General features: G+C 42.0%; 1 protein-coding gene and 1 long non-coding RNA gene across 2 annotated transcripts in view; one reads left to right on the forward strand and one right to left on the reverse strand.

The window, feature by feature from the left end:
* The window catches only part of LOC111749598 (uncharacterized), a 98723-nt gene extending 87445 nt beyond the window's left edge, over positions 1 to 11278 (forward strand). The window contains exon 4 of the long non-coding RNA XR_010323484.1: positions 9265 to 11278. This is a non-coding gene — a long non-coding RNA (uncharacterized LOC111749598). The remainder of the gene's footprint in view (positions 1 to 9264) is intronic.
* The window catches only part of COLEC12 (collectin subfamily member 12), a 231332-nt gene that overhangs the window by 29123 nt on the left and 179517 nt on the right, over positions 1 to 22692 (reverse strand). The window contains exons 3-5 of the mRNA XM_064294666.1: positions 11272 to 11394; positions 3920 to 4018; positions 2137 to 3183 (exon numbers count right to left, since the gene is read on the reverse strand). Of these exons, the coding sequence (XP_064150736.1) occupies positions 2137 to 3183; positions 3920 to 4018; positions 11272 to 11394 (1269 nt within the window). The remainder of the gene's footprint in view (positions 1 to 2136; positions 3184 to 3919; positions 4019 to 11271; positions 11395 to 22692) is intronic.

Consider the following 22692-nt stretch of genomic DNA (forward strand, 5'->3'; position numbering starts at 1 on the left):
TTCTGAAAGGTCACATCTGTGAAAACCCTATGGAGCGTAATTCTACCCTGTATGCATGGGGTCGCCATGAGTTGGAATCTACTTGACAAAAACTAACAACAACAATTCCAAGCCCGGAGGCAGCCATGATTAGACTGAATTGAAGGCAGTAATACTTGGCTGGCTTGAGAAGCCTGTCAGATCAACTTACAGAAAGTGCAGTTAATAAGACAAGGGATAAATGTGATATGGGAAAGCCTATGTGAAAAGAGGAAACCCTGGTGGCGTAGTGGTTAAGTGCTACAACTGTTAACCAAGAGGTTGGCAGTTCAAATCTGCCAGGCGCTCCTTGGAAACTCTATGAGGCAGTTCTACTCTGTCCTCTAGGGTGGCTATGAGTTGGAATCAACTTGACGACAGCGGGTTTGGGTTTTTTTGGGTATGTGAAAAGAACGTATCACTCAGAAACCAAGCTCTGAGGCGATTCAGAAACATTGAGTCGGGACCCTCATTTCTCAGAGACACCTCCGACTTAACATGTCTAAACTGGACTCTTTTTCTCTATCTCCCTCCAGTCTATACAGCCATCCACCTAGCTGCTCAAGCTAAAAACCTACAAGACATTCCAGTTCTTCTCTTTCCCTCACGCCCCACAGCTGACCAACCAGCAAGTCCTGTCCAGCTGCATACATACCGGCTCCCCACCCTCTGCTGGATTTCTGTCCACACCACCCCCTACAACACAAGGATGCCTTCTGACTGCTCTTTCAGGTCTTGGACACTTTGGATGGGGAACTCCAGGGTCCAGCATGGACTCCAAATTTGTACAGCCCTTGACCCTGTGAGGAAGGACATGGTGGGAGGAGGCTAGGCAGGACCTTCTAAACAGGCCCGGAGCAGACAGGCCTTCTAAAGCCTGCCTGGGGTAAGGGCAGGCTGCTCTTGATTCTTCCTCCTGCACCCCTCCTGAATCCATCCCCTTCTTTTGTCTCTACAGCTACTATTCCATTCCAAGTCACCACTGACTGCTTCTGGCCTCTCACTGGACTCCCTACCTCCACGCTTGCTTCCTTAATCTACTCTCCTTCTAGCACCCAGAGTGACCTTTTAAAAATATAAGTCAGGTCACGTCACCGCCCTGCTTAAAACCTCCCCGTCACACTTAGAATAAAATCCAAACATCCTGACCTCCTGGGCTCACTCTGGGGTGGCCAGAGACTGGTGAATTCAAACTGCCAACCTTTTGGTTAGCAGTGGAACACTTAACCACTGCATCACTAGGGCTCCACTATTACTATATGGTTGCTGCAAATCTTCAAAAGTAGACAATCTAATCCAAGGACCTTCAATAGATATGGATGACCTGGACAAGCACAAAACTCAGATTTTATATGCAGGTCATGTTGTTTCCCTCCTCTTTGGCCTTACAGGTTACTGTGATGGCCAACCACATGTCTACTCATGACACTTGGAAACAGGAATCCCTTAATGGTAACTTTATGACATAAAGAATTGGTCTACCTTCAAAGTAGCCCAATTCACAGGGCCACTGAAATAACTCAGGCCCTGGGAAATCCAAATTAACCAATCTTTCATTCAACAGATAGTTATTTAAGTACCTTTGAGCAGTATCCACAAATTCTTAGTTACTCCTTTCTTTAAGATGTGGACCCTAAGTTCTCCTCCCCTTAATGACTTCTTTGAATATGATGGAAGCTATGGTGTGTCACTTCCAAGGCTAGGTCATAAAGGGCATTCTGGCCTCTCCCTTGCTGTCCTATATCACTTGCTCTGAAGACAGCCGGTTGCCATGTTGTGAGGATACGAAAGTGATTCTACACAGTGAGGAACTGAGGCCTCCTGTGAACAGCCAACAAGGAACTGAAAACCTGCCAATAGCCATGTGAATAAGCCATCTTAGATGCACATCCTCCAGCCCGAGTCAAGCCTTCAGATGACTGCAGCCCTGGCTGATATCTTGACTGCAACCTCACGAGAGATTCTGAGCTAGAACCACTCAGCTAAGCTGTTCCTTAAGTCCCAATACACAGAAACTATGAGACAATAAACGTTTGTTATTCTGAGCTGCCAAGTTTTAGGGTAATTGGTTAATATGCAGCAATAAATAGCCGATACAAAGTCAGAATTTTCACTTACCTTGTAGTATTGTAAAATTCTTGATGAGCTGACCATGCTTGGAGTCCACCAACTTCATTTCTTCCATAATTACTGATAAGTTGGCCACTTCAGTGTCTAACCTTGACCTCATCATATCTTGTTGCATCCTGAGAGAAACAGAATCCAAACGGATGTTGGCCAATGTATTATTCAAGGAGGTCAGATCATCCGTGTGTTTGGTTAGGGTATCCGTGCAAGTGGTCCTGACTTCATTCAGGTTGCTGGTCAGCGTCCGCAGGTGGTGGGCTGTGTAACTGATGTTGCTAATAATGTTCACAATATCCGTTTCGAAGAGCTGGAAGCGCTCCTCCAGTTGGCTGAACTTTATGGTTGTCCTGTTCTCCGCATCCTTGTGTAAGTCCTGCAGGTCTTTCAGGTTCTGCTCGTTGGCTTGTGAGACAATGGTGATGTTGTCCATCTGACCTGTGAATGAGCTGAGCTGGCTGTTCATGTCCTCCAGGGTGTCATTGTTGGCTTTGGCCAAGGCAGAATTGTTGGCAGCCAGAGTCTGCAAGCTTTGCACTTTCTCCTTCAACCAATCAGTGTCCTTCTTGGCTTGAAGGAAAACCTGCTGCAGATTTTGGAAGTCGTTCTTGATTCGCTGGATAGCCTGGCTGGTGTCATCCACAGACCGCTGCAGATTAGTGATTAGGTTCCTCTGCTGTACCTGGGTCAGGTTCAGGTTGTTGAGGTTCATAATGACCACGTTATGAGAATACATTTGGTTCTGTAGATTGCCTTGGAGCACACTGGTATCTTGTTGCAGATTAGTGACATAGCCATTATATGCCTGCAGGGTTTTGTTTACAGTGGTGATGAGGAAGGAGTTATTCTCCAAGGTTTCTTTTAGTTGACTCTGCCTGTCCACCAGTGCCTCCCCACTTGCCTGTAACTTCTCCAATGTATCTTTGTTCTTGCTGGTTTTTTCTGTGATCTCACGAAGTTGTTGACGTAGATCCAGAATGTCTGATCTGAAGGTGGAAAGTTCTGAGTTGGTGCTTATCGCTTTCTTCCCAGTTTGGTCCCCTGGAATAAGAAATGTTTTTACTTAAAATGGTGGTATGGAGAAGTGTTCAGGTAATGTCAGAGATCCCAGAGAGACTTCACTGGTATGCGTTCTACTGAGGATATAAAATCTGTGGTGTATGAAAGCTGCTCTGCATTAGTAAAATGCACATATCTATTCAACTGGGTCCTGAGGAGTTGGAAAGGGTGCTTTACACCAGGCCTGACAAATGTGAATGAATGCCTTTCTCAAAGAGGGAGAGGGAGTTTTCCTTGTTTTTTTTAGGTCATTACGTAGTATGATGGCAAAAGGAAATAATCTATTGCTTTTTAAATTTACTGAAATTCTTCTTCTTTTTTTTTTAAATGGAAACAAAAATCAAGGGAGAGAATAGGCCGGAGACTTTTACTTTATAGGATATGAATTTCTATAACTCTTCTATGTAATTTAAAGTAGGAATTTACTGAGAATTTTATAAGATAGTTTTTAATAAAGGGTATTTGTGGTACTTTTAGATCAGACTGATCTTCAGAGTTGGCACATAATAGTTTTATTCAGGGGATCAACTCCAAAATTCGTCCTAACTTTAAAAGTCTTTGACTTAAATCATGAAGAAACAGTCAACACATTAACACAAAAATTTAATGTCTTTTTGGGTGAATGTGAATTTATAGCAATGTCATTTTAAGAAGCTGGGATTGATAGAAAGTAGGGTTAGGGCATTCAACTTAATGGTTCATTGCCATGGCAGATTACCTAATTTTTTCAGGTCGCTTTCCACTGCTGTGAGTTTATCATCATAGGTTTGGCGAGATGTCTCCATGCCACCTGTGACATTGTCCATTTTCTCTACAACTGAAGTTCAGGAAAAAAAAATGCATTAATACACGTATCTGTCTTTATTTTTTCATTTTCAAGATGAGAGATTATTTCATTACAAAATAAAAGAAATATATTGAGACAAAAAGAATATAATTGAAATCAAATATGGGAGAAAAAGCCATCCTTTTAGAGAAATAAATAACATACTTGCCACAAAACCTGTTGGGAGTTTACTTGGTTGAGAACTGTACGTTCTTAGCTGTCCTTAGGATTTGATAATGCCTTGGGTATTTTAGAAATGGTTTGGAATCAACTTTTAAATTTTTATGTGTTGTGGAAGTCCTTAATCTGTACTAAACCCACTGCCATCAAGTTGATTCTGACTCATAGCTACCCTATAGAACAGAGCAGAGCTGCCCATATAGTTTCCAAGGAGTGGCTGGTGGATTTGAACATGCTGACTTTTGGTTAGCAGCCGAATTCTTAACCAGTGTGCCACCACGGCTCCTCAATCTGTACTATTTCCTATTAATTTCTACTGATGGAGGCACAGAACACTGTGATCATTTATAAAAGTTTGTCACTCCTCACCATCCCTAACATTCCTGGCAGATGGGACTCATTTACCTAGAAGGAAACTCCATGGTAAAGTGCACCCACCTGGTCTACACACAAAGTCGCTGTAAAACGGATTGGAAGGCAAGAGTGCCTAATACTCTCTGTCACAAGGTCTGCCATTGAGCGCAGAAACCTGCCTCTCTTTACCAACAACTGAATTTTTAGTTTATCAGTTCCCAAGAAGATGCCTAAGTGGTGTCTCCAAACAATGATTTACCAAGGAGATTTATTTTTTAGTATTTTCTTGATTGTGCATGGTAAAGTTAGTGACACAGTGTTAAATAAAAGCTTCTGTTCTTATGTATTCTCAGAAGGCAGTAAATCTCTGTGGTTAAAAATTCAAGTTTATCCTTCTAAAATGCCTGAAAAGTGTTCTGCCCACGCATGGTTGTGTGAGAAGATTCTCCTGGCTCCTGTTTGGAAGAAGGAAGTTCCCATGTGTTTGTGTGACCTGAAGTAAACCAGCTCAGCGGATCTGGCACATTCCCTGGAGAAGCTCACCACACTTTCCCTCAAACTTTTATAGCCCGACCATCATGAAATATGTGCACTGAACCAAATGCTCTTTCTCCCCATGAGCCATTCCATGTGTTCTTCCTTCCATCTGGAATGTTCTTCTCTGGCTTCTTCACCACGCTAAATCTCGTTTTCTCTTCAAGAGGCAGCTTGTCACTCTCTGTGGGAAACCTTTGGTGAGGTGCGTCTCCACAGAATTATCTTAGCAAGTAATCCTTTCCCTCTTACAGGCCTTACTGAATGGTGCTGCCAGTGGCTTTATAGTTGTTTCAGCTGCCGTCATGTTGCCCCTTGACTCACAGGGACCCCATGAATGGAACAAAACACTGCCCAGTCTTGTGCCATCCCCATGATCAGTTGTGTATAGGACCGTTAACGATCCATAGGATTTTGGATGGCTGATTTTCAGAAGTAGACTGCCAGGCTTTTCTTCCTAGTCTGTCTTAGTCTGGAAATTCCACTGAAACCTGTTCAACATCATAGCAACACAGAAACCTCCACAGATAGATGGGTGGTGGCTGTACATGGGACGCACTGGTGGGGAACAGAACCCAGGTCTACCACGTGGGAGGCAAGAATTTTACCACTGATTCACTACTTCCTCTTTAAGATCATTTAATGCAGGAAAAAAATTGTATTCAGAGTTTTCTCCCCAGCTCTTAGCTCAGTGTGTGGCACTTACAGGTCCTCAATAAATATTTGGTAAATACTGCAACGAATAAATGAGAATCTGCCTGCTGGCTGCTGAGGCCTGTGAAAAATTGGCTGAGTGATAGGTTATACAAACAAACATTAAAAACCAACCAACCCAGGGCAGCCGGAGCATGGGCAATGAGTATGACATTTAGTTGAATAATTATTGTTTTTTTTTTTTTTTTGATTACTATATAGGCATAGAGGTATACTTAAAATCATCCGTCCTAAATGCCTAGAAACCCTGAAGAACAAAATGTTTCATTTGCATTTCAGCAAAGCTAAATTTCTAAAAACTAAACTATGGAATGTTTACAAGTTTAGGTTCAGTTTTGATCTTCAAATCCAAACATATGTCTCAGTCTGTCCTCAAACCACACATAAGCCCTTAAGTGCTGCCCTTCTTTCCTGGAAGCCAGCGAAACCTCTAAATACGCTGACAGTCATCTTCTACCCTAATTTTTATTATGCTTTAGTTTTGAAAAACACAGAATTGTTGCAGATAATTCAGGCTTGCTTAGAGTAAAAGGAATCAATACATTCATTTGACAATTAAAACAAAAAAACCAACAAACTTAGTTTTCTCTTTCCTGTAGGAAAGAAACTGTTTGCCCTGCTCACAACTGCTAGTGAATTAGTTACATGCACGTCTGTGTTTAACAGTAGTACAATCTTGATATAAAGCTCCAAACTTTAGGCCTGCAAAGATGGCAGCTTGCCTACTACACACAAATAGTAGACTGATTGAGATCCAGAACTAATACTTGTGTAATAGCACACGGCATTTTTGGTGGTCCTTACTCTTATTAGCACAAGTTCTCAGTCAGGAAAAGAGTGGCAGAGTTACCCTATCTTGCCCTGGAAACTCCCAGTCTGTAAATGGAGGCTCAGTTTATATATCATTCTCACATGAGAAAAACTAGCATGAATCCCAGAAGGGTTACCAGCAGTCTGTTTTCCACGGGCTCCCCTTTATTGGGAACTGTTTCTCTTTTTTTAATTATTGTGTTAAAATATATATAACACAACATTTACCATTTCAAACCATTTTCACGTGTACAACTCTGTGGCATTAATTATATTCACCACGTTGTGTAGCTATCACCAGTATCTGTTTCCAATTCTTTCCATCACCCTTAACAGGAACTCCGTGTCCCTTCACCAATACCTCCCTTTTCCCCCGCTTCCAGCCCCTGGTAACCACTGATAAACTTTGGTCTCCATGCATTTGACTTTTCTAGATATATAAGTGCGATCATGATATTTGTCCTTTTGTGCCTAATTTCACTCAGCATAATGTGTTCAAGTTTCATCCGTGTCATAGCATGTATCAGAGCTTCAGTTCTCTATGATTAAGTAATACTCCATTGTATGCATGTATACGTTTTGTTTATCCACTTATCTGTGGAGGGACGCTTGGGTTATTTCCACCTTTCGGCTACTGTGAGTAGTGCTGCAATGAATATTGGCGTATGGAACTGTTTCTTGACAGGGACTTTTTCTTCAGAATATTGGAATTTCAGGTATTATACCTTAAGAGTTGTCCTTCTTCAAGTATACAAAGCCTAATTCAAGGCCACTCAGAGAAACCTCAGAAGGCTTGCCAATCTACTTCCAAAAAATGCAATGAAACCCAATGGAGCACAGTTCTACTCTGACGCACATGGAATCACCATGAGTGAGAATCAACTCGATGACAACTGTTTTCATTTTTTTGGTTCCAAAGCCTACTCACCCAGCTGTAACCGCTACTTTGGCAGAATTCAGCTGCAAGGCAGACATTTTATGAGTAGGAATGCTGAATTAAAGGAGACTCTTACTGAGAAAGATTGAGGCTTCTGTCTTTCTTCTTTATCCCAATTGTCTTAAGAAGGGTGCCTGCTGGGCAGGAAAACTGAATAGGATTTTCCTGTTCAGAGAATGTTCTAGAGGAAACAAGACCCATTGAACTTTGGTGATGGCCCCAGCCATGGGAGCTCTATTGACTAATGATAAAGTACCCAGGGCAGAGGATGCACAGAGCTGTACCTGCCCAAGAACATGCTTCCTGCAAAGTGGTTGAAGTGCCTCCTGTCACAGCCACTCTGCATCCCCTGTCTGGGTGATTAAGCAATTCTCTGGCTTGCTCAGCAAATTTTCCAGAAGGAACTTAGTTACAGCTTAACTTGTAGCTGTGTGAGTGACAAAAGAAGAAGTAAACAACAGTTTTGAGGAAAACAGTACAGAGTTGCCTTTGTCATCTGTGATAAATAAAGGAGTTTGTATTTCATTTCCTTTAAACTTCTTCAGAGAGTCACCTTACTGTACATCTTTCACGGATTCTTTTTTTTTTTTTTTCTTTTAATGAAGAGAGTTTCTCTAGGCTTCAAAGGGAGATGTGAAGGGAGAACTGGGTCTGAGTTTTCTGCCTCTTACAAGTTTGGGTCACCAGGATCTTATCAACGAGAAAGAATTACTGTACAAGTAAAAACCCACCTGGAAAATACCGACATTTTAGTTCACTAAGGCTGTGCTAGGAACCAAAATTATATTTTGTATTATCTTTTTTTTTTTTTTTATTAACAGAGGCCCAAGGGATGGGAGTCTAGTGGGAAAAGAGGGGCAAGAAAGTTATCTTGCCTCCATTATACTTGCGCCCTCAATCTCTCTCCCCTTCATCCTGGTGAGGTTACACCCACACAGCAGACCAAACCAACTGCTGAGATTTTAGATTTTTAAGCCGGGCTTTCAGGGGCAGATTGGCTTAGAAGTGCCTGGGCATTGACTGATTGCCTTCACAGAAGTCAATCCTAACCCACGATTCATCCAGCTATCCATCATCCATCCATCCATCTGTCCTCCCATTAATTCATTCAGCAAACTTTACTGGGCACCTGTTAAGTACTATGACATTAGGTGTTAATGGGAGATAAAATAAATAAATGATAGTCTCTTGTCCACAGAAACTTACAGTTTGATGGGTGAGCCCACTGGCTATAACGACACAACGTGGCAGGGGCCAGGAATAAATAAAGGGGGACTAAAAAGCCTTGAGTGTACTGAGTATTTCAACATGTTCTGCCATTCAATGGCTAGAGCTGTATAAATACAACTATAGGACTAGTGGTTCAGGTACATCATTTTTGCTCATCCCAATCACCTTGAAAAGCGGCATGATTATTGCCATTTTCAGATTAGAAATCGGAACCTCAAAGAGATTCATGGCCAGGTTATACAGCCAGGTAGGGGACTCAGCATGATGCCTGGCACACTAGCAAGCATTTAATAAATATTTACAATTCTAATACAAATGGCAAAATCAACCTTGGACTGACTGGCTCCAAAAGCTCTTCCTCATTTGAGTTTGCTGTTTTCTCAGGAAACCACGATAACAGTGGTGAATTGCATGCAGGGAGAAGGGTGAGAGGAAATAGAAATTAGAGAAAATTCACTTCATATCTTTCTCTTCCTAGGTCAAGTCTGTGGGCCAAGGAACAGAGAAGGGACCACGTGGGAATTTGCCACTGTTAATCCATCAGTTCTGGGGAAGGCGGCGGAGGTGGGTGCTGAGCAAAGGTTCTGAAGGTCAGCATATGCCACGCCTGCCTCTGTGCTAAAACTAGACGGACATGTATGTTTCACATGTCTGTGACAGGAAGGTTTTCATGGCTGTTTCCTATAAAAAGGTTTATGTAGTCCATGATTCTGAATCATGACGCCTTCTACCTGTGGTCTCTGGAAAGGGTGTAAGGGGACGGGGAAATTACTCTGTCTGAATGTCTGAAGGATTCAGGCAAAAATCTTCCATTTACTTTAAACCAGACAAGTTGAAAGAAGGCCGAAGTTCCTATAAAGTGTATTTAAAGTGGCTGTGCTGCCTCTGTGTTTAATTTCTAACGGGTAATACTTTCATGGAGCTATGTAAACCAACAACATCTATAGTAAACGTGCTGAAGAGAAAAAAAGGAATTAACTGGCCAGTCCCTGGGTGAAGTAAGTTCCATCTCTGGAAATCTTGGGTTTTGCTTATCAATACCCTGTCAATACAGCTTTCCTGTGTGCTGACTCCAGCGTTTCCATAGGGTCTTTTTTAGAGATAGATGAAAAAAGATAGAGGAAGAGGGAGTAGCTGGAAACAGGTAGGAAAAAACAGCAAAGAGGAAAAATCTTCATAACTCACAACTAAAACAAAACAAAACAAACCCAGTTGCCATTGAACTGGTTCCTATTCATGGTGATCCCATGAGTGTCAGAACAGAACTATGCTCCATAGGGTTTTTGTTGTTAGTTGCTGACAAGTTGATTCCAACTCACAGTGACCCCATGTGTGCAGAGTAGAACTGCTCCATAAGGGTTTGCAAGGCTGTGACCTTATGGAAGCAGATCACCAGGCCTTACTTTCAAGGTGCCTTTGGGTGGATTTGAACTGCCAACCTTTTGGTTAGTAGTCCAGCACTTTACCATTTGTGCCACCCAGGGACTCCATTATTCTCTTTTTTAAAATTATGCATAAAGTAAAAAGTTTACAGAGCAAATTAGATACTCATTCGATTGGTTATACATAAAGTGTTTCATGGCCTTGGTTTCATTCCCTGCAATGTGTCAGCGCTCTTCCCATTTCCGCCCTGGGTTCCCTGTTTCCTTTCATCCTGATTTTCTACCCCTTTCTGTCTTTTCATCTTTGCTTTTGGGCAAATGTTGTCCATCTGATCTCTTAGAATTGATTATTCTAAGGAACACATCCCTCTTGGGTGTTACTGTTTATTTTATGAGCTTGTCTATTGTTTGGCTGGAAGGTGGTCTCTGGGAATGGCTTCAGTTCCAGGTTAGAAGAGTGTCTTAGGGCCATAGTCTCGGGGGTTCTTCCAGTCTCTGTCAGACCAGTAAGTCTGGTCTTTTTTGTGAATTTGATTTTTTGTTCTACAGTTTCCTCCCGCTCTATCTGTGACCCTCTGTTGTGATCTTGGTCAGAGTGGTCAGCAGTGGTAGCTGGGCACCATCTAGTTCTTCTGGTCTTGGGTCATATAGGCTGTGGTTCACACGGTCCATTAGTCCTTTGGACTAATTGTTCCCTTGAGTCTTTGGTTTTCTTCATTCTCCTTTGCTGTGGACAGAAAGAGGCCAATAGTTGTATCTTAGGTGGCCATCTGCAAGCTGTTAAGACCCCAGACGCTACTCACCAAAACAGGATGCAGAACATTCTGTTTATGGTGTGAGCTATGTTGTGTCAATTGATGTAGGTGGGACTCCATTATCCTTGTTGAAATGAGTAAAAAAGAATTACTACTGTTTCCCTTTCAGTTCCCATAGCTACAAAAGAAGCTCAAGACACACAGATGGATTTTATGATGTTGCTAAGTTTTGCATCTGAGTTATATTACTGAGATACTTCGTACTTGCAAAGATGGGTTTTTTTCCCCATGCTTAAATTAATGAAGGGAAACTTGTTATTTGGAATGAAAAAAGAAAAGAGTACTTACCTTTGTATCCCAAAATGGCTACTGTGATTGTTAGCAAGGCACATAAAACATATAGTAATATGATCGAAAACTTCAGTGCCCAGTTATTTTTACATTTGGTACACTGTGTTCCTTCCTGAATACCTGTAAGAGAAGTCATATTTTAATAATTGTAACCAAGAAGATCATTTCAGAAATCACCTCTTTGAATTTTGGCTCAAATATTTTGACTAAGAATAATTTTTATATATACTTTACTATACTATGAGTTGTATTTTAAAAGTAAACATTTTTTAATCACTTTAGCAACACATGCACTTCAAATGTTAGCTACGTTGTTATAACTGTATTCAGTATGTCTTGAAAATAGCATATAACCTTATCTCATAGAACATGGTTTCAAATCAAATCTATTATGATAAGTACAACGATAATTTCAGTAAAAATCTATGACAAAATATTTAAAACACTTAAATCTGCTTATTTCAGATAATATTAGATCTACAGTAATTCAAACACAATGACAACAAAATTGTGACTTGTCCTTTGACGTCTGTTTCAGTGGCATGCTGGAGCTAGTTTGTATTGGCTTGTAAGAGCCAATTGTTCAATTTGTAGGAATTTTGTTAGCTGGTTGTTAAAGAGTTAGTAGCTTGAAGTCAGCTTGGAAGGGGGTATTGACACTGTGGAAAATGGCACACTACAAATCATTACTTTCTTCCCTCTGGAGAGCTGGTTTACCAGCAGGACGTTGGTTGTCATGTACTATGTATGAGCTATAGCAGAAAACATAGGTAATTTCATGATTAAAATGCCCAGTATATAAACATTCTTATACATTATATACATATAGAAAAAAGATACTGACTCTTATTTAAATTATCACAGTGGTTTGAATAACAACTATGGAACAAATAAAAAAGCCAGACATTTTTTATGAGAGGAGGTCAATTTTTACTGCCCACAGTTCAATTTTTTGAAAAGCATTCTAGTCTAAGTGGTAAACCACCATCACTTCTGCAAGTCACTCCAGAAACTAACCCATAAAAAGGGACCTTTCCAACTGATTGATTAGAAACACAGAAGACAAAAGAATGTGGACACTTTAATGTAAAATTCACATTGTAAGTAGTTTCAGGAGGTTCCTTGTTTTCCTGACCTGTTCTCCTGTGTGTGTCTTACTAATAACGGCCCCCAGGAGAACAGCCAGGGGCAGATCATCCAATAGGCAAGGTAAGCACAGGGCTTTCCTTGCTTACCAGATCATCTGTAGTGAACAGTTTCACTAGGTATGGCTGGTGTCTGTCTCACTCCCAAACCCACAGTACAGAATCACAGCCTCTTCAAATTTACGATCCTTGACAGGGGCAGAGACGCAGTAAGCAAGGTAAGCATGGGTTTACTTGTGCTTAGTTACTAATCTGTAGTGAACAGTTTCACATGGATTTAAGCTGTGATGAAACCCATGTGAAATTAATCACTACAGGTGATCTGGTAAGTGCCGTATTTACCTTGCCTATTTTTTTATTGGATAATCTGCCCCTTAGAACAGCACGTAAAGGACTGATTTCCAGTAATTGTGGTCAATAACTCTTAATGGGTAAGTCAGAGGATTAAGCCACAGCTAAATTGTCTCCTTTGGTTTGTAACTGTACGCATAGTGCCCTTTTTCCAGTAAAGAGTTCTTCAGCTGTGTTTAATTCAAAATGACGAGAGAAACACCATCTAACAATGACTCAAACCTAACTTTCAGGGCTCAGCGAGTCCCTCTTATGTTCTGGGCTATACACAGGGTGGGGTGGGAGTCTACTCTGTTTCTTGATCTAGAGCAGTGGCTCTCAAGCTTTGGGGTACATCAGAATCACTTGAAGGGTTTGTTAAAACACAGTGTTTCTAATTCAGGGTTCCTACGAGTCAGAATCAGCGCAGCAGCAACACGTCTGCTTTTCTGGTTTAGGAAGGGGACTGAGAACGTGGATTTCTAACAGGAGTCCCAGGTGGTATGGATGCTGTTAGTCCGGGTACCACACTTTAGAACAGCACTTCTAAAACTTTAAAGTGCTTACAAATCACACGTGGTGGGTGGGGGCCGGGGGAGGGGAAGCTTGTTAAAATGCAGATTCCAATTTGGCAGGTGTGAGGTAGGAGCTAAGGTTCTGCATTTCTCACAAGGTCCAAGTGACGCCTGGTCTGAGGACCACACTTCCAGTCGCAGCCAGTTCTTTGACTGAGGGTGAGGCTGTAAAGCCAGACTCGCTGTTCAAACAGACTAGAGTAAATCAGCATCTTTGCCTCATGGTTTAGCCACTAAATCTTATTTGCTTTCCACTCTTCTTCTTAATAGTCACCTGTACATTTCAGCTCCATGTTGCATGTCTAAAACTGAACTTGGTACTAGCCCTGCCAAACCAGATCTCCAGCTTCCATCTGACTTTCTTCATTCCATCCAGCCTAAATACTACTACTATCCCAGTCCCTCAGACTGTTAACCTGAAAGATACCCTGAAATCTTCTCTTATTCTTCAATTCCATCAGTCACCAGGCCCTGCTAACCTTCTGTTGGGATGTTTTATCATGATCAGCATCTTCTACGGTTCCCTCATGTTTACTTACTGCCTACACTGCACCAGGTTCTGAGCTAGGCACTTTCCACACTGTCTCTAATCCATGTGATAACCCTAAAGAGGCATTGTAGTGAGAGCTGGAATGATACCCTGTGCACATCACAGCCAGAAGTCCAGCCGGGGTCTTTCAGACTCCAAATGCCATGATCGCTCCATTGTGCCATGCTGCCTCTCGCTGGCCGTCCTTTCCTCTCTGTTTCAACTGCCACATCCTAGTGTGAGATCTCTTAATCTGAATGGAAACTTCCTCTTCTGTTCCCACTGGAATCCAACCCCACCCTGTACTAAAATACTACTGACCTCATGACAGTTGTCACAAAAAAAAAAGGGAAACAAATAGACCTTCAATAGCTCATCTTTACTACAGGATGAAAACACACACACTCACAATCTCACACATACTCAACATTCACACACCCATCATTCTCCTCCTCCCTGCCCCCCGCCCTCTCTCTAGCTCTTCACCTGTATTCGCCCAGCTTCTTCTCTATAACCTGGCAGTTTAAGATAAAACAAAGACCCTGTACATCCAGTTAAGGGTGAAGATATTTGTGAAACTGGGAGAGTGAGAAGTCTAGGCATACCCACAAACTTGCCATATTCCATATTCAGAAACAATAAACTTGTTTGATGGCAACTGTAAAACACAGAAGGATGAAAGGCACAGGAGTGCTGGGCTGGCCTCCTGGGGAAAGACTGGGTAACACTTTTACAGTTGATGGGGGTATCATGGTGTCATCATGGCTTTGGGATTTTAGGATCACAGTGGGTGAGCCCTTTACAACTCTTCAGGGTGATTTCTTACATTCCATTAGAACAGCCTCAGAAGATTTGGTCAGCAAGGAGAGAGAAAAGAGAATCTGGGGGTTGGGAGGTAACCGAGAGGCATCTGGTCAAGCCTCCTTTTGGTACTGGTGGGAACAGTAAGGGCTGCTGAGGTGAAGTTCGAGTCCTGACTCAGTCCAGGCCCTTCCCCTCCATCCTTGCCATGTGTGCTGGCGCCGTGCCACTGGACATCTCAAGCATGTGGTATTAATGGAGATCCACTCCCAGACAGTTGTCACTAGTTCACATTCTGAAGAGCAGGGTCACTTCCTCACGAAGTGCACTTCTCACTGCAGACTGTATCGGCACTTAATCAGTATCAGATGGCACTGCCTGGGCCTCCTTTCCCCTTGACACACTTTCTCTGTCTTGTTTTTCCTCCTCCCAGAGACTTATTTTTAATAAGAATTCTGTTTTCTCTTTCCCTCTCTGCCCTCCATTGGAAGGACATCTGGCCAAACATACTGATGCCTACTACAAAGAGACCCTGCTGGTTCACGTAGCTGGGGACCCTCCACCTTGAACCTAGATGGTTACAGAAAACATTTGAGAGACATCCTCCTGTTAACCAGCCTTTGTACTGTTTGTTTTCTTAGCATTACTTTGCAGAGACTGGGGACTTTGTTCCCATGGGGGGAAGAAAGGGAGAGGGAACCCATCTGCTGAATGCTTTGGATAAGAGATTCCAGCTCAGGAAGTGAGGCCGTTTTATCCCTTACCTCGAAGAGATCTAGCTTATCAAAAAACCTGGCCCCAACAGCACATTTGTAATTCAGCAGGCCACAGACAGAAAGTGCCTGAAGGATCCATCCCTTTCCATTAGTTGACCCTCCTGAACTGGATCCCAGTGAACTCGATTCTTGGCTCATATTCTGTATGTATTTTCCAGTGTCCAAGTCTTGGTTATACAAAAAAGTTTGGGGGACATGCAAAACCAGAGCCACTCTGGTTAACTCCTTGTGTATTCCACGAAAGTTCAGAAAAGGCTGACAATTTGGTCCCCAGTGTCCAAACTCAAGTTCTCTGTGTTGCCAAGTTTCCAATAACATGTGTTTCAAGTAAGAAGTAGGGGAATGGTGGGTGGTGAACTGGCTGGAGAGAAGAATTGAAACACTGCAGACGACAGTGCAGAGGGCCAGAAGAAATCACCAGCACAGAGAATTCCTTTCTACCGTGGTTCTCCATACAGGGCCCTCCCAAGTGCCGGAGGCCAGCTGCCAATTCAGTGTGTTTTTCCAATCTTTTTGGAGGACAAAAAGTTTCCCCCACCATCATATTTCTCTGCCATGCACATCACTGAAGGTGGATGCATCTGTTAAATGGAAATATGCCAATCAACCTCCTTCCTCATTATGGGGAGGCTGGCACGGGGTGAATGGGGGGCACTTCTGGTCTGTCTTAATTATCACAAGTGTCTAGCTCAGTGGCTTTGCCATAAGATCATGTTACCAAAGGGAAGCTTCAAAAAGCTGGTAGATTGCACAATGCAGAAAACCACAAGTTTTTTCTTTTTTTTAAATTGTACTTTAGATGAAGGTTTACAGAACAAACTAGTTTCTCGTTAAACACAAATATACATAATATGTACACATACTGTTTTATGACATTGGTTAACAACCTCACAACACGTCAACACTCTCCCTTCTCGACCTTGGATTCCCTATTACCACCAGCTTTCCTGTGCCCTCCTGCATTCTAGTCCTTGCCCCTGGGCTGGTGTGCCCCTTCAGTCTCGTAGAAAACCACAGGTTTTGATCTGAGATTTGCAGTGACCTTTTCATGTGGTTTTTTCATAGTTATTAATTTACTGCCTGGTGGTATATATTCCCATAAGCCCATGAAAATGATTTGGCTCTAACAGTAAAACTGATGATTCAAATAAATTCCTATAATTAAAATGCCCTCAAAAGCCTCCTGGTTGGTTACTTGAATGTTATGCAGTATCACTAGGACAAAAGTTAAATACATAAAACACTTGATCCCACAAAATAATGAGCTTTTCCTTATTATAGAGGCCCTTTACTAAATGATGGGATATGGTTTTAGTTCATAAATTTTTTTTTCTTATTAGTGAGTAATTTAGTTCCTCAAATAAAATCCCAGCATGGGCCACCTCACAATGCCAAGTTTCAAGCAGGACAAGAACTGGAAATAAAATCGCTTTCTGTGCAACATAAATACGGCATTACAACACCTCTGTATCAAAAAGATGTATTCAACCCAGAAAAACTATTTAAAAGAGTTGTTATGAGAGTCCGAACCCTCAGTGTTCATTCTGAACTTAAATTAATAATCTGTTCACTTACCAAGGGTATAGTTTTTTAAATTAAAAAATTTTCATGTATGTATTTAAAACAGCAGTCATTTTTTTTTTTAATTTTTATTGTGCTTTAAAAGAAAGTTTACAGAGCAAATTCGTTTCCCATTTGAGAGTTTGTATATCCAGTGTTCCATGACACTGGTTGCGTTCCCCACAACATGTCAAGCACTCTCCCCATTTCTGCCCTGGATTCCCTGTTGCCTTTCGTCTGTATTTCTACCTGCTTCCTGCCTGCTCATCTTTGCTTTTGGGCAAATGTTATCCTTTTGATCTCGTATAATTGATTGTTCTAAGGAACACGTTCCTTTTGGGTGTTATTGTTTATTTTATGGGTCTGTATTGTTACTGGAGCCGTGGTGGCATAGTGGTTAAGAGCTCGGCTGCTAAGCAAAAGGTCGACAGTTCAAATCTACTAGCACCTCCCTGGAAACCCTATGGGGCAGTTCTACTCTGTCCTATAGGGTCACCATGAGTTAGAACCAACTCGATGGCAATGGGTTTGGGTTTTTTTTTTTGGTTTATTGTTTGGCTGGAAGGTGGTCTCTGGGATAGCTTCAGTTCCAGGTCAGAGGGTGCCTTAGGGCCATAGTGTTGGGGGGGTTCTTCCAATCTCTGTCAGACCAGTAAATTTGGTCTTTCTTGGTGAATTTGATTTTTTGTTCTACATTTTTTTCCCACTCTATCCAGGACTCTCTGTTGTGATCCAGTTAGAGTGGTGGGCAGTGGTAGCTAGGCACCATCTAGTTCATCCGGTCTTGGGGTTGTGTAGGCTGTGGTTCATGTGGACTATTAGTCCTTTGGACTAACTACTCCCTTGAGTCTTTGGTTTTCTTCACTCTCCTTTGCTCTGGACAGGAAGAAACCCAATAGTTGTATCTTAGATGGCTGCTTGCAAGCTTTTAAGACCCCAGTCACTACTCACCAATGTAGGATGCAGAACATTGTCTTTATGAACTATGTTGTGCCAGCTGATGTAGATGTCCTGAGTAGATGTCCTTTGCCTTCAAGCTTAGGAACTTCATCCTGCGAGGTGTTTGGCTATGTCTAAGAGATTTCCATGACTGTGCCCCTCGTGTGCTCTATTGTCTACATTAATATGCATGCAGCACCTACTATTATGTATGTGGAAATGTCCACAACCAAACCTATATCTGCAGGTGGGTGTGCTCCCTTACACCCTCCCACACCTCTTTAACATACCTATCTACCTATGTTAATACTATTGTTGCAGGATTGTCTATGTTATAGTAAATTACCATAAAAAAAAAGTTGCCCCTTATTCTTGCGTTCCTCTCAGTGTCTTCCTTTGCCTTGGTCACGTTGTGCTGACTTTCCCCATATTGTGTATTGACTTTCCCTTCACCAATATTAACAAGTGTTTTCTATCTAGTTAATAAATTTTCCTCCTTCCTTCTCCCATCTCTGGTAACCATCAAAGAATTTTTTTTTTTCTGTGTGTAAACCTTTCCTTTTTTTTTTTAATATAACAGCAGTCTCCTACAATATTTGTCCTTTTGTGATTGACTAATTTCACTCAGCATAAAGTCCTTCAAATTCATCTATGTTGTGAGATGCTTCACGGGTTCGTCATTACTCTTTATCATTGCATGATATTTCATCATGTGTACGTACCACAGTTTGTTTATCCATTCACCTGTTGATGGGCACTTAAATTATTTCCATCTTTTTACTATTGTGAATATGCTGCAATGTACATGGGTGTGCATATGTCTGTTTGTGTTATGCCTCTTATTTCTTCAGGGTCTATACCTCTGGTTTGGTTTTAATGTTTAGGAAAAAAATAGGTATTATTTGTCTAAAGTATATAATTTTTACCCTGCCTATTAAAAAAAAAAAATGTAGGCAAAAGACAAATGTAATGGTTTCACTCAGAATACATGGTGTCTGCCAGAATATATAGTGTCCCAAAAGAATGCCATTATTTTCTCTTTGTGGTTTTTGTAGTAAGAAATCCTTTATTATATGAACTATACACAAATGCTTTCAATGTGCAGGAGAGGATTCCCTGCACAGGGTGGAACTCAACCATCACATCACTTCTATTTGTCTATCCCAGCTGGCCCCCTTCCTCTTGGTCCTACTCCTGTTCATTCTATTCCACGGGCTGAGAGCAAACTGTTAACAATCCTGATGATACATTTCAACAATCCTGACTACTTCACTATCTGGCACTACCAAACGATGTTCTTGTGTGATTAAACGCTGAATATTTTAATTAAAGGGCTCATGAAAATTCAGCTCCAGCTTGAGTCCTTGGAGTCTGTTACATAATTGAGCTGGACATAGGTATTTGGAGGAAAGCCACTATATGTGTGTTTCGTGGCAGAGAGTTTGCTATTGCTATGAATGCAAAGAGGAAGAGTGGGGGAATGGCTGCCATTACAGAGCCTATTGTGAAATTAAAATGGTTAACAAAGCCTGGTATTCTCCAAATACTTCCAATACTGCCTAAATTGTCATCACTGTTGTTATAACAGCCCCTGCTTTTCCTCTGGGACTACCCCACCGTGGCCCCTCAAGGCTGGGGAAATTTCCACGAAGAAGATCCTCCATGTTCTGTCTGCTTAGCGCAGGATAGATTTTAGTTATTAATAGATTAAACTGTGACCTGAGACAGTAATTTCTAGATTTTCTGATATTATATAGCCTAGTTAAGGCACTGGAAACCCTAGTGGCGTAGTGGTTTAGTGCTACGGCTGCTAACCAAAGGGTCGGCAGTTCAAATCTGCTAGGTGCTCCTTGGAAACTCTATGGGGCAGTTCTACTTTGTCCTATAGAGTCGCTATAAGTTGGAATCGACTCGACAGCACTGGGTTTGGTTTTTTTCGGTTTAGTTAAGGCACTATAATTTTTTTTACATATTTATTTTTCAATATGTTTACCATAGAAAATTGGAAAAACCTACAAAGGCATTAGAGAGGTTTTTACATCTCCCATAGTCCTTTGACCAAAAATAATCTGTGGCAGAGGCCATTAGTTGGCCACCCAAATCTGTCCTCTCCTTTCTCAGAACTAGACTAGTAGCAGGCACATAGCTGGTAACCAGCAGTTAAATACTGCCACATGACCAAGTTCTTGCCAATGGACTTTGAACAGAAGCAATGCGCACCACTTCCAAGTTTAGCTACCCAAAACCTGCCAGTCTGTTTTTCCCCTTTCTGCTGGGTGGATGCAGATGACAAGGACCTAGGGGATGTTGGGCTCAAAAGATGGTCAAAAACTTTGAATCTCTGAAGGGCTATGTGGAAGGCCATCCTGCCCACCTCAACACCTACCCCCGAACTGTTACATGATCAAGAAACTTCTTTTGTCTTAACCCACTGAAATTCTGGAATGAAGTTGTGACCACAGCCTAGCTGAACCCAAACAACACTAATCACATGGGTGCCAGTTTAGTGCATTACCACTCAATTCTTCTCTACTTTGTTTTTCTAGGTAAAAGCTCACATAGGTTATGTATCATATTTCTGATAACAAACACTGGTCTAAAAAAACCCATTGCCATTGAGTCAATCCCGACTCATAGTGACCCTATAGGACAGAGTAGAACTGTCCCACTGAGTTTCCAAGGAGCTCCTGGAGGATTTGAACTGCCAACCTTTCGGTTAGCAGCCATCGCTCTTAACCATTACACCACCAGGGTTTCCAAATATCGGTCTATGTTATTACAAATTCTTCATAATTTAATGGCTATACAGTATTCCATAAAGTAGCTGGTTAAACCATAATTCACTTAACTATCCTAAATATTGTTGACATTTATTTTGTTTCTAATTTTGCCTCTACTTTAAATAATGCTGTAATAAACATTTTTGTGCAGAAGCCTTAAAAAAAGAAGAAGATAAAGTGTAGAAAGCTGACAGGTTAGACCTGTAGTTTAAGAAGTAAGTGTTCCATCAAAATAAAGGGGAGCAGAAATGCCCTTTCAAATGTGGATGGACAAGGCTTTCTCGGAAATGAGCAACAGAAATTACTCTCCCGTAAGTTAACTATTACAGGCCTGAGGCTTCTGTAGGCTGTCATTTCTCTCGCTATTCTGTGGTGACATGCTGCTAAAATAAATGCTTGGACGTTGGTTGGTAAGGTTTGTGAGCCCCTCAGGTGACTCATCCCCCCAGTGGTGATGGGAATTTTGGAGTGGGGTGGGCTGGGAAGAGAAAGCAGTTTTATAATTTCAAGGCAACTTATGGGACATTCAAGGGCCTTGCTCAGTTTAAGTCTGAAACCAAACCAAGTTGGCTGCCCTACTGAGTTTTCTTTTGAAGCCCTAGTGCTCTGAATAGAGCCTCAGAAGCCTGTCTCCAGTGCTTCCCACACGACTGTCTGGTGGCTCAAGCCCGCAGGAGTGGAGAGATGTGAATTAGTAGGAAGAAAGGAGGTGAAAGAAGGGTTATTAAATGGTGATTAAAAATCTATTTATCTCTTGACTCTTTTATTAATCCATCCGGAGTACATTGGCAAAAACAATTCTTTTTACAAATACGACCTTAACCGCACGGTTCAGAAATCCCCTGTAGCTCTCCACTGCTACGGTGACAGCTCCAGGTGCCTCCATGGAGATCCAAGATGCTTACCAGCTAGTACCCTCTGGTCATGCAGACTCTCGGAACCTCATGGCAGGAGGAGCATAGCCATCATGGAGGCCAACATTCATTTTACCAGTGAGGAAACTGAGGCCCAGTGAATGCCACTGCCCCACCCCAGCTTACAGCCCTGGCTTTGAGACTCAGGTTTCCGGATTCCTGGCCAGAGCTCTTTGGACCCCCAAGCTCCATCTGCTCTACCGTGCTTCTTTCTTACTACATCCCACTTTTTCATTTAGTCAAGGGATAAGTACTGAACACCTGCTGTGCACCAGGCACTGTGTATAACGATGAACTAAACAGACAAAAATCTCTGCTCTTATGGGATTTATTCTCCAGTGAGAGAATATTTTAATATTTTAAGGTAGTGATAAATGCTACGGCGAAAAATAAAAGCAAGGAAGGGGCAAAGGGCATTCAGGAGATGAGGCGGATGGCAGTTTTAATCAGGGGGGTCACCGAAGGCTTTGCAGAGTAACATTTGAGCAAAGACTTGGAGTGGGGAAGGAGCAAGAGAGTACCTGGCGGAATGCTCACTCTGCTCTCCCCAGGCCAGCTCACTCCCTCTCTGGGTCTTGAGACCTGCCCTCCTTCTCCTTGAAATACTCTCCCCTCTCTACCAAAGGACTTCCTTCAAAACCTTACCCACAAATTTCCCCCTCAATGAATATGTTCCTAGTTAGCCTTGCACCCAAGCCCAGCTGAGTCCCCTGGCACCCATGTGGTTTATATGGCAATAATCTACACTCACTTGTGGATCTTTCAAACAATTTAAATGCCATCTTCATGGCTGTCTCCTCCTATAAGCTTAAATCCCACAGCCATCAAGTCGATTCCAACTCGTAGCAACCCTAGAGAACAGAATAGAACTGCCCCATGGGGTTTCCAAGGCTGCAGTCTTAATGGAAGCAGATTGCTACATCCTTCTCCCTCAGAGTGGCTGGTGGATTCAATCCGCTGCCCTTTCAGTTAGGAGCCAAGTACTTAACCACAGCACCACCAGGGCTCCTTTCCTATTTGTTGTTGTTGGGTGCTGACTCATAGTGACCCTATGTACAACAGAACAAAA

The sequence above is a fragment of the Loxodonta africana genome, chromosome 11 (assembly GCF_030014295.1).
Source record: "Loxodonta africana isolate mLoxAfr1 chromosome 11, mLoxAfr1.hap2, whole genome shotgun sequence".
Classification (NCBI taxonomy): domain Eukaryota; kingdom Metazoa; phylum Chordata; class Mammalia; order Proboscidea; family Elephantidae; genus Loxodonta; species Loxodonta africana.